Source organism: Trichosurus vulpecula, chromosome 1, assembly GCF_011100635.1.
Source record: "Trichosurus vulpecula isolate mTriVul1 chromosome 1, mTriVul1.pri, whole genome shotgun sequence".
NCBI classification, from domain to species: Eukaryota; Metazoa; Chordata; class Mammalia; order Diprotodontia; family Phalangeridae; genus Trichosurus; species Trichosurus vulpecula.
The window spans coordinates 338,593,903-338,613,338 of NC_050573.1; the positions used below are offsets into that span (position 1 = coordinate 338,593,903).

Genomic DNA, 19,436 nt, shown 5'->3' on the forward strand with positions numbered 1-19,436 from the left:
TTTGGGTCTCCCCAAGTGATAACATACTTTCTCTCTTATAGTGCCTTACATCTACTCCTTATATATCTTTTCTCTACCTACTTAACTCCCCCATTAGAATGTAAGCTCCTTGAGGGCAGGGCTCTGTCTTCTTGTCTCTAAGGCCAACTCTCTATGTACATATTCTAATCTGTGGCACAGAATAAATAAAGTAGATACAGGCCAATTGTTTGATTGAACCATCGGTTATTTTTGGTTAATCTCTGTCTTTCTGTGTCTTCATGTCTGTCTGTCTCTGTCTTTGTCTTTGAGTTTGTCTCTGTCTTTTTCTCTTTGTTCTCTCTTCTCCCAACTCCCTCTACCTTTCTTATAAATGGTAGGAGTAAGTGAGAGAAAATATGATTCAGGATGGCAGACATGACATTTCTTTACAAGACCTTCACAGAAGCAGCTCACAAGGAAAAGTGCCTTCCTGCATTATGCAATAGTCTGCTGTGAGTCTGGGCTTTTTGATTACAAAGTTCACTCCAATAGAGCTTTTCTAACTCTAAGTAATTACCTTCTCCCAGCTGTTACCTTGTTCTGTAACTGTGCCCAGTGGCCCATTAGGTAATAGGGCATGTCATCAAGTACAGAGTGATCTCAGTGAACTGTATGAAGGATTATTTGCTCTAATCTAGTTTAAAGAATTTTGGTAAAATTGTGATTGGCATAGTTGAAAAGTAGTTATTTTGTACTTAAAATTGAGATCATGACTTCTCTGAAATACATTATCAGCTTGTGACTGTTTCATTAATATGAAATTTCCAAAGCTTTTCGTGTTCATGATCACGTTTTCTTTTATTTTAGAATCAGTTGCAGATTTTCATGGATATCACATTTGAAAATATTCAAAACACAGAGCGAGGACTAATGATGTTGAAGAAATTTGAAAGGTAACAAGAAATTTGAAATAATTTTCTCAGGTATAGTTTTTAGGATCATGAAAACATTAATATTGAAGAGGTTAACACAATTTCTTGTTTCCTTTTCTAATTAGAAAGAAAAAAACCCTGACAAATTTGTTTCTTCCTCTTCTTCTCCCCCTACCCCTCCCATCCTGACTTCAAACTCTTTAGATAAGTTTAGTGTGAAGCCAGCCTTGGATCCCATGGTTTTTGACCAATATTCAGTCTAAAAAAATTTGTGACCAAGTAAGCATGCTGCATAAGCAGCAAGGTATAGAGACCAATAAAAGCTTGCATGAAACATAGTTTTACTATTTTAATAAGACAAAACACAGCAAAATTAAGTTAGCATATAATGATTTTCATAATAGGTATTGTGTGTGGTAAAGGATAAATAGCTCATATAAATAACTATAATTAGATAATAGTAAAAATTACCTTAGCTTATAATATTTTTACTTTTACTTTTTAAACTTTGTAATATCCACAACCAGGGGATAATGTCAACAGTTTTCCCTGATAACACAGTGCTAAAATGCAAAGACCACCAGATGTGGAGTTAGATGATCTGAATACAAGTCCTCACATGGTTACTTCCTAGCTCGGTGACTTAGGTTTTGTAACCTAGTTTCTTCACGTATAAAATGGAGATAATTATGTTTGAACTACCTACCTCACTGGGTTGTTGTGAGGGAGGTGTTTTTTTTTAAATTTAGAAAGTGCTATGTGAATGTGAGTTATTATTATTGCTATTATCTTCACACACATACATATACACACATACTAATGAATTGGACTAGATGACCTCTGAGGTCCTTTTTAAATGTCAGATTTTGTGATTTTAGGTTATGGATCTTACTTTCCAACAGATCAATTTGTCTTTTTCCTAGCCCCTTTTTTCTTGGATCAAGATTAAGATTCTCAATGTTTCACCTACCTACTCTTTTGAAGAATCCAGCCCCTGTCTTCAATGCAGAACTCAAACAATTCTACAGGTTCCCAGAACTGTCCTCTGCTAGGGCAATCCCTAGTCTGAGGCCCTGGAACCTTACTCTCTATGGATCAGGATCTCCATATCCAAACACTACCTACCACCACTTGTAGCATCCCATCCCTTTCCCTTACTGTACCTGAGCCCTCTTTAGAAAGTATGTTTACTTATAGGAGACATCAAGAATAGGCTACAGGTGATTAAAAGTACATGCAAAAGATATACTACACATAGAAGTCTATGTAGCTTCTAGCTTACTAGTCTTTCCATCCACCTAAATAACAGTCTCCCCTTCATTGTCACAATTATTCTTTAAATTATATAGTCTGAGAACTAGGATGTCTCTTCTGTGGTATTTCCCCATACCATTTATTTAGAGTTTTGAAGTTTCTATCACCTCAGGTCACTGTTACAATTTGAAAGGTGGTATTGATAACATTGACTTAGCAGTCCATCACCTGACTTGTGTCAGAGCCTTCTGAGATTATTTTGGTCTGATCAGCCACAGTCAGACACACTTACCTTGACCCTAACGTATCGATGTCATTTTGGTCCTCTGAGCACAAAGGACAATAATTAACCAGCCAACCAGCAGTTTGTTAACTTAAGATGTGTAACTGAACACAGAAGTATTCTTATGAGAATAACGCTGCATTGACTATATTATTAAATCTATGAGAAATAACATTTCTCAACAGCAAAGTTACAAAGTTGTAAGAAAACTCCTAATTAATTACTAGTATATATTTGTGTACTCAGTGTGGTCTCTTTGGTTTGAGTTTTCTAACATGATTTCATAGACTTAGGCAAAGTTCTTGTGACTTAGGGAAATGCCCAGAGCTCTCATTCAGAGGTGTGGTCTGTGTTTTTTTCAGTAGTTCTTGTTAACATCTCTTTTCTACCAGAGAAAAGCCTGTATTAGCCTATCTAATTTAGAGATGGATTCTTTATAACTAAATTTGGGCCAGCCAGTGCAAGGATACCCTCTCTCTTACCCTCTTGGCAGAATTTGACAGATTATCTTCCACAAATGGCAAATTGGAGGTACTCGTAACAGCTTCATTTTTTGTATCATATCCAATCTTGTCACTTAAATGAACTATAAGTTAAATATTAATATTAAAATGTAGGTAATCTGAATTTTATCATTATTTAAATTACTTGAGTTTCAGGCTTGGTGTAGGCAATGAGAGGAATCTCAGTGATCTGTCACAATCAGCCATTTATCTCATGATTCTTCACATTACAGTGAATTAGTGAAGATAAAGGGACCCTTTGCTTCAGCCATATGACCACTTCCCTCCTTCAGTAATCTGTTTTTTGGAAACTTTGGGAAAGATGCATTTCCCTTCAAATCTTTCTCCCATCTATGGAATTAGATTGCTCATTTTCCATAGATGTTACCAAGAAAACCTTGCAGATATTGATTTTTTTTCTTTAAGTCAACAAGTATTTATTAAGCTCCTACTATATGCTAGGCACTGTTCTAAGCTCTGGGCATATGAAGAAAGGCAAAAACAATTCCTGCCTTCAAGGAGCTCACATTTTAATGGAGGAGAGAACATGCAAACAATGATGAACAAATGGGATATGGACAGAATAAGTTAGAGATTATTCCCTTCTCTTTTACCTTATTCTTCACCAAGTATTAGAAGTTTGTGTAGTAAACCAAATGTTAAGATTTGAGGATTGAATGCAGGTTCTTCTTTTAAAGATAAACTGACTTTTGCATTTGACCTTTTCAAAGATATACTGACATCAAAGAGGGAAGGTTTTTACTGGTGATGAATACTGTATCTGGGACACAAATGTTCAGTTACTTATTTTTCCATTTAATCATATATTTAATCAAATATTTAATCAATTTTATAGTAATGAAAATGAGATACAACAAATGGATTGTCCAAATGGTATAATGGCATCTAAGGCATATTAAAAGAGAGGAAGTTCTACAGGGTGTTGGTTAGCTTTTCTTTGGAGGATTCATGAAAAGACAGATGAATTAATGAATGACTGGCCGAATGAATATGTGTATGAATAAAGCATTTATTAAGAGCTTACCAAGTACAAAGTACTTTTCTAAGCTGGAGGATATGGGGGAATACAAATAAAAAAGTAAAACCACTCCTGCTCTGACAAGCTCATGTTCTAATGGAGCAAGACAATAGGTATGGCAAGTTTAAGCTCCAAGTTGAGAATTTCATAGGATGAAAAAGCACTGATGGCTGTATCTGAATTGGTCTAGAGAATGCCCATACTGATGAAATCAGAGAGGCATCAAAGTATCAAATTATGATAAAAAACAAACCTATGTATCCAAACTCAATTTCTTTAAAATGTAACTGACTTAGAACCTCTGATTGTTATGACTGAAGTACATATTAATTGAGAAAATTCAGCATGTGCTCATGGCACTCAATCTGTTTCTTTCTACAAATATCCATCATTCTGTGACTTTGGAGCCCTTTATGCATATCTCTAGAGTATTTACAAACATTTAAAAATCAAGGGAAAAAAAGCAAATGATGATACAATTCTGCCTATAACTTCATGACTATTTTGAATTATTTCAAATAGTATTGAGCAACTAATTCATCCTTACACACAGAATAGCCATGCGAATCAAGTGATTTCAAAATCTTGAGACATTAGTAACCCCTTTCATTTATTCTAAAATATCCTTTCTATTATTAGGTTGAACATACCTAACCTTGGTATTGATGAAAAGTATCAGGTGGTTCTTGAGAACTATGGAGCTGACATTGAGATGATCTCCAAACTGTACACTAAACAAAAAAGTGACCCTCCTTTGGCTCGGGACCAGCCCCCTGTTGCTGGGAAGATCTTGTGGGCCCGGCACCTCTTTCATAGGATTCAGCAACCAATGCAAATTTTCCAGCAGCATCCAAATGTGCTTAAGACAGCAAAAGCCAAGCACATAGTCCGGAAATATAACAAAATGGCGAAAATCCTCTTGGAATTTGAGATTCTCTATCACAGGGCATGGCTTCAACAAGTAAGATCAAATTTATTTTCTGCCTAGTTGGTGAAACGATGAGACACAGAGAAGCATGGAATATACGTGTTGTCGACCTTTAGTTTGGTTAAAGGAGGCAAACAGACTAGGTGATAAATAAATTCGTATAGTTTTATTCCCTTGGAGCTAGCAGATACACGATGATGGAATCAGAAGTAAGTTTCTGATTGATTTGAACAAGAAAGTCAAGATTTAAGTAAGGAGTCTTAGCAGCAGTTTATGATCTCCATATCAAAGAAAGGAAGTTCTTAGGTAAACAAGGCAATTGACAAGGTAGGGTCACTTAGAGATGCAAATGTCCCCAGCCCACAGCTCTGGCTGCAGACTTTCTGTCACCACAGACAATAAAGAGACTCCTGGTCTTTGAAGTTGCTGAGGCAGGAAAAGGGGATTTTTAGAATAGAGCAAAAGCAGTTTGGAGGCTTTAGATATTATTGGGGTTCAAATAATCTGAAAGGATTGACAATGTATGTGAACTTTTGTCTATATTTTGGGAAGAAGTTATGTTAAAATTAGATTTTTATTATTGTTTCATATAAAACAGTAGGTGGCGTAGTCGATAGACTGCAGGACCCCGAGAAAGGAACACTCCTTTTCCTGAGTTCAAATCTGACCACAGAGGCTTAATGGCTATATAACTCTGGACAAGTCACTTTACCCATTTGCCCTCAGTTTCCTCAGTTATAATTGCCTATAAAATGAGCTAGAGAAGGAAATAGCAAACTTATTCCAGTGTTTTTGCCAAGAAAACCTCAAATGATGTCACAAAGAGTGAGATACAACTGAAATGACTGAAAAATGAAAAAGACATCAGGCAAACAAAGACAGCAATGAAACAACCCCTGTCTTAAGGAGCTTATGGAGGTAAATAAATTATGTATATGCAAACAAAGGAAAGGCATTTCTTATATAGGGATGATACTTAAACCCATGGGAGCTTGTGAAGTCGCCAAGTGAGAGTCTAGAGAGAGAGAGATAAGAAAAGGCACAGGGCATAGCTTTTGGGTAAAGATATAGGGAGAGGCCAAATCAGAAGAGGTCTCTTTAAGTAAGCGTCACTTGAGCTCATCTTTGAAGGCACATAGGGATTCCAGGGACACAGGTGAGGAAAAGAAGCATTCCAGGAATGGGGGATGGCCTTTTCAAAGACATAGAGTTTGAGATGGAATATTGAATATAGAGAAAGATCTACTCATACTGAGTACTGGTAATAAGCATTTGAAAAAAATAAGTATGAAATAATTTCATCTTATGGATGACTGTCATAGAGGAAGAGGAATTAAAGAAAATCTACAAAAAAACTCAATAAGCCAGTTAAAATTAAGTCAACATGTACTCCAATATTTGATGATGCCTATGACTCTAATTCAAAGGTAGGTATAATTTACTACAGTAAAAATATATGTTAGAGTCCAAAACACTGTGCATACTAGCATGGGTAAGATGATGATTAAGTATTATTAAGTACTACCAAGCCGAACTATAATAGTTCATTTTACTCTCAGTTTCCCATCCCTAGAGTAGAATTCCCAGGGGATGGAGAATTAAACATCACACATCACACCCTAGGCTTTAATATGGGGAGCAATATTTTTGCATGTTCTTGATAAATCAAAGGAAATAAAGCTAAAATATGTTACTTGAACATTTGGATGGAAATCAGCTCTCATTGCTGTTCAGGATATGCATGCAAAATTGACCTATGCAAGTGTCAATTCACACACACATTTGAAAGGATCAAATTATAGATCTCTTGAGCAACAGTGGAAAGGAATTCATTGCGAAAACGGTTGAGCTAAGCATACTATCTGCACATTGCTCTGCTAATTATTTTTATTTTTTCTCTCTCCCACAGACTGAATTAACTAAGGTTGGGCTTGGGGCTTCCTTATTGGTTAGAGCTCCAGAAACAGGGGAATTATTTGTCAATTTTGATTTTGAGATATTAACATTATTTCGAGAAACAGAGTGCATGTCACAGATGGGTCTTGAAATCCCACCATTCGCAAGTGCTTTTTACCAGAAACGGGAAATTTACAAGAAGCATTTCAATCAAATAAAGGTATGGTAATTTTAGAGCTAGAAAATAGCAGTGTATCTCTTTTATTTTTATCTTTTCTTCTTGATTGCTTTACTACACATATTTAAAGGCATCATTTCAGTGACTAAGAAATAATGACAGTGCCTTATGGTACAATACTCTGCAATTTTCAAGGCTCTTCACATATATATAATCCCATTTGATCCTCAGGCAGAGCAAAAAATATTATACTTATCTTTCACCTGGAGAAACTGAGACTCAGAGAGGTTAAGTAATATGGTTAATATGTGACAGAGCCGGGACTGAAATGCAGATCTTCAAATATCTGGTTACTTCAGTGTTCTTTCTGCTATGACAAACAGGAAGTAGAATCTGGACCAGGGGAGATTGTTTTCCCTTCAAACTTTCCTCAGTTTCTTCCAGATCTTGCCAAATTTCTCCCCCACTCTATTTAATCTCTGACATAACTTTATTAATATAATACTCCTCCCATCTCTCCACCCAATCACCTCCATCACGTCTACATTTTTAAAAATTTGGCTCAAGTCCTCTCTTCTCCTATTCCTTCTCTCATAGCTTTATCCCATAGAAGCTGGAGGATAAAAATGCTTCTGTTTTCTTGGTGAACGCATCTCATTTACCTTCACAATTATGAATACTAACTGTGCATTTCACTTCATCCTATTTTCTTCTGTTTATACTTCACTCGTTTTTTTTATTCTGTCCCTCCTGAAAAGTCTGTTTTGCTTCTGACTTCTGCCTCCCTTAATCTGCCCTTCCTTTTATCATCCCTCCACATCTCTTCTCTCCTTCCTCTCCTATTTCTCTACTGGGTAAAATAGATTTCTATAACCCAATTGAATGTGAATATATGGTCTTCCCTCTTGGAATAAATTCTGATGTGAGGCTCAAGCATTGCCTACCCACTTCCATTTCCCCTCTGTTATAAAAATTCTTCCTTGCACATCTCTTTTATGTGAGAAAAAGTTCCCCATTCTACCCCTCCCTAACCCTTCACCTAGGGCATTCCTCTTTCTCATTCCTTCATTTTTTTAAGAGATCATCGCAACTTAGTTGACTCATACCCATGCCCTACATCTATGTAGACTCCTTCTAACTGCCTTAATGATAAAGTTCTTAGGAGTTACATGTATCATCTTCCCATATATGGATGCAAACAGTTTAACTTTATTGAGTTTCTTATGATTACTCATTCATGCTTATCTTTTATGCTTCTCTTGAGTCTTCTGTTTGCATGTCAGATTTTCTATTTAGCTCTGGTCTTTTCATCAGGAATGCTTGAAAGTTCTCTATTTCTTTACTATTTTTATCTACTTTTTTCTCCCTGAAGGATTATATTTAGTTTTGTTGGGTAGGTTATTCTTGGGTATAGTCCTAGTTCCTTTACCTTCCAGAATATCATATTGCTAGTTCTCTATTCCTTTAACCTGGAAGCTGTTAAATCTTATGTGATCTTGATTGTGACTCCATGATATTTGAATTGTTTCTTTCTGGCTTCTTGAAGCATTTTCTCCTTCATCTGGAAGTTGGAATTTGGCTATAATATTCCTGGGAGTTTTTGTTTGGGATCTCTTTTAGGAGATGATTGGTGGATTATTTCAATTTCTATTTTACCCTCTTTATCTAAGATGTTGGGGCAGTTTTCTTTGATAATCTCTTGAAATATGATGTCTCTCTCTCTCTCTCTCTCTCTCTCTCTCCTCTCTCTCTCTCTCTCTCTCTCTCTCTCTCTTCCCCTCTCTCTCCCTCCCTCTCTCTCTCTTTCTCTTTTTGATCAAGGCTTTCAAGGTAGTCTGATAATTCTTAAATTATCTCTCTTGGATCTACTTTCCATGTCAATTGCTTCTCCTGATAAGATATTTCACAGTTTATTTTATTTTTTTATCCTTCTGAATTTATTTTTTTGTTTCTGTATGTCTCATGGAATCATTAGCTTCTATTTGCCAAATTCCAATTTTTAAGGAATTGTTTTCTTCAGTTAGTTTTTTTCTTCTTTTTTTCTTTTTGGCAGGGCAATTGGGGTTAAGTGACTTGCCCAAGGTCACACAGCTAGTACATGTGTCAAGTGTCTGAGGCCAGATTTGAACTCAGGTCCTCCTGACTCCAGGGCTGGTGCTCTACTCACACTGCCACCTAGCTGCCCCTTCAGTTAGCTTTTGTAGTCCTTTTTTTTTCCATTTGGTCAATTTTGCTTCAGTGAATTTTTGTGCCTCTTTTACCATTAAGCCAATTCTGTTTTATAAGTGTTATTTTCTTCAGTATTGTTTTGTGTTTCTTTTACCAAGCTGTTGATTCTCTTTTCATATTTTTCTTGCAGCATTTGTGCTCCTCTCACCCCCCGCCCCCATTTTTCCTCTACCACTCATATTTTTTTTGAACTCTTCCAGGAATTTTTGTTGACCTTGGGTCCAATTAGCATTTTTCTTTAAGGCTTTTCTTGTGGCTATTTTCACATTGTTATCTTCTTCTAAGTTTATGTCATGGTCTTCCCTGTCACCATAGTAGCTTTTTATGGTCAAATTGCCATTATTATTATTATTGTTGTTGCCCATTTTTCTAGCCTATTTCTTGTGTTTAAACTTTATTTTAAAGTTGGGCTCTGTTCACCTGGGAATAGGAAAGCACTGTTCCAAATTTCATGCTTTTTTATCCTGATCTTTTCAGAGCTAATTCTGGGGGTCTACAAGTTTTTTGTGCTTTCAAAGTGGTGTGATCTGAAGAGAGGTTTTCTCATGGCTTTTCTGGTCTGTGCTCTGGTGTTTACCCAGGAAGAGCCTCTGTTCCTCTGCAGTAGCAAGTGCGAGGGCTCCTTTTGGCTTTGGAACTGTGAGCAGGGTCATTGCTCTTCTGTGGCCCCAAGCATTAGTGCTCCTCACTGCTCTGGAACTTTGACTCAAAACTGCTTATGGATAATAGAGTTGCTAATCAGCTCCACCTGTCCCCATTGCCAGCAATGGGTCACCTGCAATTTCTTTCTGACTAGTTGTCTGACCCCCTGACCAGCTTTGGGCTGAGAGCTCATGGAGCTGATGTTGACACCTCCACTGGCAACCACCTCCAAGGCCCTTGCTGTTGGTATTAGTGTGCAATCCAGGATGGCTCCCATGCCGGTGTCACAGACCTTTCCTACCAATCTCCTAAGTTGTCTTATGCGGGGAAAAGTCTCACTCTTACCTTTTGTTGGCTTTGCCACTCCAACATTTGATTTGAGGAGTTATTTTAAAATTTTTGGAAGGGAATGTTGGAAGAGTTCAGCTGGTCCAGTTGCTGTCTGTACAACTCTCTCTTATCTTGACTATGCCTGCGAGGGCTCATCCTTCTTGACCTCTGTTGCTTTGGGTATTGTGGGCCACTATTTTTCTAGATATTCTCTCCTTCTTTAGTTTTTGTGACATTTTTTTGTCTCAGTTCCTTTCTAACTGTCTGAAAATGCTTCCAAGTCTCTTTTGAAGCATCTTCATCTGTGTCCTACCCACAACCATATATGTATATTTCAAAGATCTCTCTCTTTTTCCTTGTCTCTCTTCTGTGTTCACCATATATAATCCAAGATGGTTTCATTATATTGAATCTCTCCCTTTTTTATCCATATTCCACACAGTTGTCAAATTGATACTCCTCAAGAATAATTCTCACAATGTTGTTTCTCTGCTTATGAAGCTTCTTTGGCTTCCTAATAGCTCCAGTAAAAAAAAAAAAAAAACAACAACAACAAAAAATGAAACTATAAAATAAATGTCCTTAGGTTAAAACCTTTAAAACCTGGCTGAAGGCTATCTTTCCAAGTTTATTATGTATTATTCCCCTTCATTCGCTCTATGTTCCAGACAAACAGTCCTATTAGATATTTTCCTATATTCAACATTCCATTTTCAAACTTTATGCTTTTTCAAAAGCTGTCTCCCGTACCTAGAATGCTCTTTTCCCTCTCCTGTGTTCCTAAAATCCCTCTGTGTCTTCAAAGATTAGCTCAAGTGGCACTTCCTTAGAGATCTCTCTTGATTTGCTTCAGTTATGAGTGCTCCCCCCATCTCACCAAATAACCGTATTTATTTGGAATATGTTCCATATTTCCTTATTTGTGAACATATTGTATCTCACTAGTGCAATATGAACTCTTTCAGGGCAGATATTGTTTCCTCTTTATTTTTATGTTATTTCATCCAGCACAATGCTTGTTATTTAGGAGGCACTTAACATACTTGTTGACTTATTGTTTGATGGATGGTGGCAGAGTGGTAGAAAAAGGGACATAGGTTATTAAGAATAATTTGGTGGTTTATTATAACTTCTTGCATTCTGGTTATAATGTCCTTTACCATTGGGTGATGAAAAGATATACCATCAGAGTGATCAAATCATATTAATCTTGGTGTTTTTTACTGTACATGAAACTAGAAGATGAAAGGAAGTTGCAGCTAAGACTGCTTACAAATTTTTTGAATTGTAAATTAAGGAGTTGGTGAAGTTGGTTTTTGTCATGTGTCCAAGGGCAACAAGAAACACAATTTCATAGGACATTAGCTTATCTCATATTACAGTACTAGTAATTAGTATTTGTGAAAAACAAACCACCATAAAAATAATTGCATCTTATGGATGAATATTTGTCATAGAGGATGGGAAGGCAGAGATACATGAAAAACACAATAAGCCTGTCCAAATTAAGTTAACATATATTTTAATACTTGATGACTTTTATACCTGTGACTTTAAGGTGGGTGTAGTTAAGGATAGTTAAAAATATATTTGAAAGTATTGGTCAGAATTAAGACATAAGAGAGGTCAAAGGCTGGTAGATTTCAAATAAGCTACATACCTATATTTCCTGAATATTTTCTTTGTAAAAACTGGATGCATTATGCACCAAGAAACACCATCAACATAAGATTGTATTTTAACTGATAGAGAAATTCTTAAATCAGCTCTATGTGCAGTCAGAACATTAATTTGTTAGAGCAAAAGTAAAAATTTTATTATAAAAATAGTAGAATAAAAGTGAGTTAAAGAGATGGAATGTGACTAAAACAACTCTTATCTTACCTGTTTAAATGATCCCTGGACACTGAAAAGTGGTAAATGGGTGGAACAGTGGACATTAATAATTAGCCATTTCATAAAAGAGTTTATCTGATGCAAATTAATTGCTACAACAAAGAGTCCAAAACAGTTTAGAAAATCTTTGATATTCTTACTAAATAGAGAGATAAGTGCAGCTCTGAATTAATAAATCTTATACAATAGGTTGTAGGAAGATTATAGCTAGCATTCATACTGTACTTTTGCAAAGCAGTTTATATATGCTATCTCATTTGATCATCCTAATAACAATATCAGGCAGGTACTATTATTATCTACAATTTATAGATCACTAAATTGAGACACAGAAAGGCTAGACGACTTGCCTAAGATCATACAGCTAGTAAGTGTCTGAGTCAGGACTTGAACTCAGGTCTTCCTGACTTCAAGTCCCACACTATATCAACTGGGCAATCTAGCTGCCTCAGAATATTACCTCACAAAACATCAAGAAACAATGGATTGACAAGAACCAACTAAGCAAAGTCATTCCACAGAATTTAAGGATGAAACTAGAAAGGTAACAAATCCTCAGAAAATGGAAAAAAGGTCTATGGAGGTTTTTCTAATCTCTTTCTGTGATGAAAAAATAGTGGAGGCCTTTTATTTCAACTCCTAGGAAGTGGAAATGGTATTGAAGAGAACAAAGATGGAATGAGCCACTGGACTAGACCTAGAATATGGGGAAGAGTTCTGTCCTGGAGGCAACACACTTTTGATGGTTTTAAGGGATACATTCACATGATATGTGGTACAATCTTGGACCTTATTATCATCTTTAAAAAATGACCAAAAGAAAATGAGCAAATCCTAACCCATAAGCCTACTTTCCCATTTCTGCAAAAAAATTTTATAAGCAAAACAATTACCCACATGGAGGTATAAGAAAGTAAATGGCAGGCTTTGACAAGAGAGGAGTCTTTGCATAGTGGAATAAAAGCTGGCCCTGTAGTAAGAAAGATCAGGGTTCAAATCATGCATCTGATGTGTTAGCTATCTGGCTCTAGGCATGTCATTTAGCCTCGATGTGCTTTAGGCAACTCTCCAAGAATATAAAATGCAGAGAATAGGATGACCTGAATTGCTATATGAAATCCCTCCCCGGAAGCATCCAATACCCATGAAATCACAGGTCTAGTCTCTACATCCGCCTGTCCCTCTCCTTGGGTCACTATTGCTATCTCTATCCCTTTCCCTAACGCTGTCCCCATTCCTATATGTCTACATGAATGTCAATTGTTAATGATTAATTAGGCCATATTTGGCTAAGCCCACATCACAGTCAGAAGTAGACTGTGAGAATGTTAACATGAAGAGTCAGAGATAGATTACCAGAATAGCTTAAAATAAGAGTAGAAGTTAAGTTGAGGACCTGGCAAGGGTTTCTTGAAGAGTGGAAAAACCTTATACACAGCTTCTGCTATATGCTGATATATGACGGGAAGAGAATGCTGTCAGGCCTTATAATAAGGAAAAGAATTAAAGAACTTAAGACGTGCTTTTAAGTTATTTGCTTGTTAAGAATTATGATAATTCTGTGAACTATCTAAGCATCTACTCAACAAATAAAAAAAAGCAGAATGAAATAGCTTAATGACTCAGTCCCAGATTATAAATCAAATAAATTGTAGGAGGAGGGGCAGAATCCCTAAATTCACAGTCATAAATTCTTTACGTAGTTCATAGAGATAAAGTCTTACAGCATTAATTGATGTTTTAAACTCTATTTCATTTCAGATGATGCTGGCAGAATTTAAGCGAGTGAAATCAAAAATCCAACCTGCCATTGAACAATTGATGGTTCCTCATTTGGCTAAAGTAGATGAAGCTATCCAACCTGGCATAATTTCACTGAACTGGACATCAATGAACATTGAAGGATATTTAGAAAACATTTTTAGAGTGCTCGGTAAGTCTCTGTGGATTTATTCATTATTGCTTGATTTTTCAAATATTTTGTGCTCCAATATTTAACAGTCATGTATTTTTAAAAACTTTTTATTATGAAGAACTTTCTGAGCCTCAACCAAGATTTTCACATGTTAAGAACAGTAAATGATGGCTACGTGTGAAACTATGACTATCTACCATGTACAACTTTGTTTTGGCATAGTGCAAATTTAGTATGGTAGTTTTAGTGCTTTTCTGCTGGTCTCTGTCCCTTTCTGATCTTCCTTCTGTTCACTCTTATTTATATTTTAACAGTTCATTAATACTCTTTTCTTTTTAATGTTGCTATAACTATTTTCCTCAAGCCCTACCTTGAAACAAATAAGTATAGTCATGAAAACCAAATCCACACATTGGTTACGTATGAAAAATATATTTCATTCTGCACCCTTAATCAATGACCTCCCTACCAAGAGGAGGGAGGTTTGATCCATCATCATGTCGTCTTATTACCAGTTGTAGGAAAAGCAATGGTATCCCCAAGCAAAGAAGTTGCTTTTTACAAAATATATGATAAGTCATCTCCAAGATAGTTCAAGGATTTATTGACTCTCATAGGTTCTGTTTTCTGGAATTAGACAAATCTATTCTCTTTTATTAATTTTTTATTTTGCTTTAAAATATGAACTTGAAATGAAGATTTTTATATTTACTTTCACTTTTATTCTTAATATCAATTTTTTCTCAAGGATCCAACACAGTTTGGTTTCTATAATTTGAGAAATGTTGAAAATTCTGGAAAGGGCACAACATAAAATCACCACAAGAATGAAAAGCTAAGGAAATAATGCTTATGGGGCATATTTTAAAATGGACTTTCCCCCTCCTCAACATTAAGAGGCTATTTAGGCAGAGTCTTCAGATAGAGAAGATTTCTTTCAAAAACTAGAAATGTTTTATTACTCATGATATTTCCTCAACCTGGAATTTCTTCCCTTATGATCTCTATGCAGCCAGTCTGCTTATCTTTAGAAGAAGCTGAAATCAAAACAACTCATTTCAAATTACATCTCTTCTTTAAAGCATTATCTGACCTCTCTAGCTCATCAATATTCATCTCTTCCTTTCCTGATATTAATTTGTACTTATATTTAGCACTATATAATTTATTATTTAATTATTTCGTATGTTTTATCTCTTCAAATACATGATAAAGTCCCTAAGGACAAGACTCATATCTCATATTTGCACATAGTAGGCAATCAACAAATTCTCCCTAGTAGCATTCCAAGCTTTTGATTCTTAAGATTTCTTTTATTGACCATACTCTATAATCTACATTCTTCCCATCTATTCCAGATGTCTCTCTTTATCTATTTCTCTTTTGTTACCTTCTTAGATTCAACTTTAAATTGGCTACTTATGGCTATTAAAGTTATGTCCAGTCTATTTAATGCTTTAGGAAACTCAGTCAATGTGGAAATTATCATAAGATTCAAGGATATTAGATCTAGAGCTCTAAGGTATCTGAGAGGCCATCTATTCTAGCCCCCTTATTTTATAGAAAAGGAAACAGAAGCCTAGATAGGGTAGGTTCTGGGGTATGCTGGAGCCAGCATATTAACTAAGAGAACAAACTGCTAAATTTTTAGTGTGAACATTTACATTTTGGAAGATATCAAACATTACAAATCATGGCTTTAGTCACTGTTCGTTGATTGCTTAGACTTAAGAAAATGTCAATAATAAAGTTAAAATAGAAAGTGTGTTTGTAGTATATTTTTTCCCTCAAGAGTCAGTTGTTAAACATTTATCTATACATGCCTGGTTAGGTGTCAGATGCTCAAAGCCACACAGATATTAAGTGGTAGAAGCCACTTAACTCACTTCTTCTGAATCTAAGTCAAATGCTGTTTATACTGCATGATCTTCCACTCAACAGCATAATACCATTTTAACTCAAAGACAAAAAAGTCTCAGGAGGCATAGACAAGATGGCAGAGAAAAGGTAGGGAATCACTTAAGCTATCCTCCAGAACTCTCTAAATATCTTTAAATAATGTCTCCAAACAAATTCTAGAGTGGCAGAACTCACAAAAGGATGGAATGAAATAATTATCCAGCCAAAGATAGCTTAGGTGGTTGGCAGGAAAGATCTGTGACACCAGGGTGAGAGTGGAATGCAGTTTAACACAGGCAGTGCTAGTATGGACTGGACCCAACTAAACCAGGAGCAGTTCTTGGGGGTGACTGAATCAATAGTGGCAGTGATAGTTTCCTGACCTCTTAGCCCACAGATAGTAAGGGGGTCAGACAACTGGTCAGAAGGTTATAGGGTTCCCTTTGTTGGAACTGGGGACAAGACTCTGTTTCATTGCCTATACTGGTTCGCAGTCCTGGATCTCAATCCCAGGGCAAGGAGGAGCACTAGCACATCAGAACTTGTGGCTTCAGGGTAATGGGGGCCTGAGTTACAGTTCCAGAGTGGAAAAGAGTGCTTGTGGTCACTCACAGACCAGATCACAGGCCAAGAGAGTAGTAACCTCTCCCTAGATCATACCACCTTGGGAGAGCTGAAAACTTAAAGGTCCCCAGAATTATTTGCACAAAAAATCTGAAGCTTGAGATGGTGTCTCCTCCACTCCAGAAGCAGAACCCCACTTTAGCAAAGAGTTAAAGTTAAGAAATAGGCTGGAAAATGAGTAAATAGCAGAAAAAAACCCTAACTATAGAAAGTTACTATGGTATTGGGAAATATCAAAACATAAACTCAGAAGATGACAAAGTAAAAACTCCCACATCCAAGACTCAAAGGAAAATATGAATTGGTCCCAGACCATGGAAGAGCTCAAAAAGAATTTTAAAAAATCAAGTAAGAGAGGTAAAGGAAAGATTGGGAAGAGAAATAAGAATGATGCAAGAAAATCATGAAAAAAGAGTCAATGGCTTGGTAAAGGAGGCACAAAAATTACCAAAGAAAACAATACCTTAAAAACCAAATAGGCCAAATGATAAAAGAGACAAAAATTCCAATGAAGAGAAGAATGCCTTGAAAAGCAGAAATGGAAAAATGGAAAAAGATATATAAAAATTCATTGACTAGAAGAACTCCTTAAAAGTAGAATTAGCCAAATGGAAAAGGAGGTACAAAAGCTCACTGCAGAAAATAATTCCTTAAAAATCGAGTTGGCAAGTGGAAGCTAATGACTTTATAAGACATCGAATGTCAATAAAACAAAATCAAAAGAATGAAAAATTTAGAAGACAATATGAAATATATCATTGGAAAAACAACTGACCTAGAAAATAGATTCAAGAGAGATAATTTAAGAATTATCAGACTACCTGAAAGCTATGATTAAAAAAAAGAGCCTCGATGTCATCTTTCAAGCAATTATAAAGGAAAACTGCCCTGATATTCTAGAAGCAGAGGGTAAAATAGAAATTGAGAGACTCCAAACAGTTCTTGAAAGAAATCCCAAAATGAAAACTATATTATAGGCAAATTCCAGAGCTCCTAGGGCAGGGAGAAATATTTCAAGCAGCCAAAAAGAAATAATTCAAATATCATTGGAGACATGGTCAGTATAACACCAGATTTAGTAGTCCCTACTTTAAAGGATGAAAGGGCTTGGGATATGATATTTCAGTTGGCAAAAGAGCTAGCTAATACATTGTGGCAATTTTGGAAGAAATCCATTTTTGTCTCCATGTTTCTATTGTACCTTTTCTTTTTGCAATTTAGTTTTGGAAAACAATGGTGGAATAAAAACTTAACTTTTTTTGTAAAAAGAGCTGATATGAATTGTATGGTGAAGTATTATGAGCAATGAGTGTTCTCATATAATGAGTGTTCTCATATAAAAATATTAGAAACTGAAGGGCTGCCCTTCAGGTGGGGAATGACTGAACAACTTATGTTATATGTCTGGGTATACTACGATAGATCCTTGTGTGGGCTCCTAGGTAAGATTAAAAATATTATTAACTTGTATACTATCAGTTTTGGGGATTAGAATGTTGAAACTTCATGAGAGAAATTATTTAAAGAACCACATACATAATTTTAATGCATCATGAGTATTTTACACTAATTTACAACTTTTGATCTAAGCTTTCTTTTCTGTAGGGAAGTAGTGTGAGCTAAGGGAGATATAGTAAAAGCCTAAAATTGTTTTTGTACTTCAAAGACTATAGACTTTAACTACATAGCAGCTTTCACTGTGTTTTATTGTTTTTAATTGAAACAATAGCTAAAAATATGTTACAAATGACCTTTTCTTCTATGGACTTTAGATGTGTAGAATTTCACTGGAGTGATTACAAAGGAAATGTAATAGTGATAATTATTGCAACCACTCTTATAGATACCCTTGCTTAAAAATTGGTTTTAATACTATTTTGATGATTATTTTTGTTTTCAGTTTTGCAAAATTCTTCCATCAACATTCTTCTTTGATGATTTTTTTTTCAAAAGGTGAGGTGGAACTGCTTCTTGATCGGGTCAATGACCTGATGGAATATCGTATTGATGCTGTTCTGGAAGAAATGAGTCATGTGCCTCTTTGCAAACTCCCTGAGGATGAGCCACTTACCTGTGAAGAGTTTCTCCAAATGACAAAGGTTATACTAAGATGGAGTCTTCATTTAAAAATAGTTTTGTGATTTGTTTTCCTAAAAGTAATGGTTACTTCATGAAACATAACACGAGTGCTAGGCTGATCTAAACCAGTTTTTTGTTTTATAGATGGTTTACAGATGGGGTGACTGGAAACAGATGAGGAAAGGTAATAGAAGAGTCACTCCTAGACAGTTATGAGACATCACTTTCGTTGTTAACTGAAGTTGCTGTTACTTTGTATACTTTGTCAATTCAGTAGGAAATATTTTGGAAGTTTTTTTTTTTAAGAGACAAAAATATTTTATAAGACTTAGAATAACCCAAGTCTAATTAGGTACGGTGATACAGTTTAAAAAGATTTCTGAATAGATTTTACAAAATTTATTCTTTAAACACAGTTTTGGAGTCCTTAAATACTTTTTAATAACTATAGTAATTACAAAAACCTCTCTTAGAGACAAGATGATATTAAATATTACTTTTAGTAGTATAGTTTAGTGTTCATTCATTCAACAAACATTTAAGAATTTACTATGTAATGGACAGTGACAGGGAGCTAGGTAATGACAGAAGGCACCTAGGTGGTATGACAGCTAGAGCACTGGACTTGGAATCTGAAAGACCTGAGTTCAAGTCCAGCCTCAGACACTTACTAGGTACATTACCTTGAGCAATTCACTTAACCTCAGCCTGCGTCAGTTTCTTCACCTATAAAATGGGGATAATAATTGCACCTTTTTCCCAGTGTTGTTGTGAAAATCAGGTGAGATAATTTTTGTAAAGCTCTTTGAAAATCTTAAAGCATTATATAAATGCTAGCTGTGATTAGT

The 19,436-nt window shown here is 35.7% G+C and overlaps 1 protein-coding gene across 1 annotated transcript in view; it reads left to right on the top strand.

The window, feature by feature from the left end:
• DNAH5 (dynein axonemal heavy chain 5) overlaps nucleotides 1–19,436 on the top strand; it is a 314,391-nt gene that overhangs the window by 62,859 nt on the left and 232,096 nt on the right. The window contains exons 14-18 of the mRNA XM_036745231.1: nucleotides 829–914; nucleotides 4,612–4,933; nucleotides 6,810–7,016; nucleotides 13,833–14,004; nucleotides 18,463–18,608. Coding sequence (XP_036601126.1) covers nucleotides 829–914; nucleotides 4,612–4,933; nucleotides 6,810–7,016; nucleotides 13,833–14,004; nucleotides 18,463–18,608 — 933 coding nt within the window. The remainder of the gene's footprint in view (nucleotides 1–828; nucleotides 915–4,611; nucleotides 4,934–6,809; nucleotides 7,017–13,832; nucleotides 14,005–18,462; nucleotides 18,609–19,436) is intronic.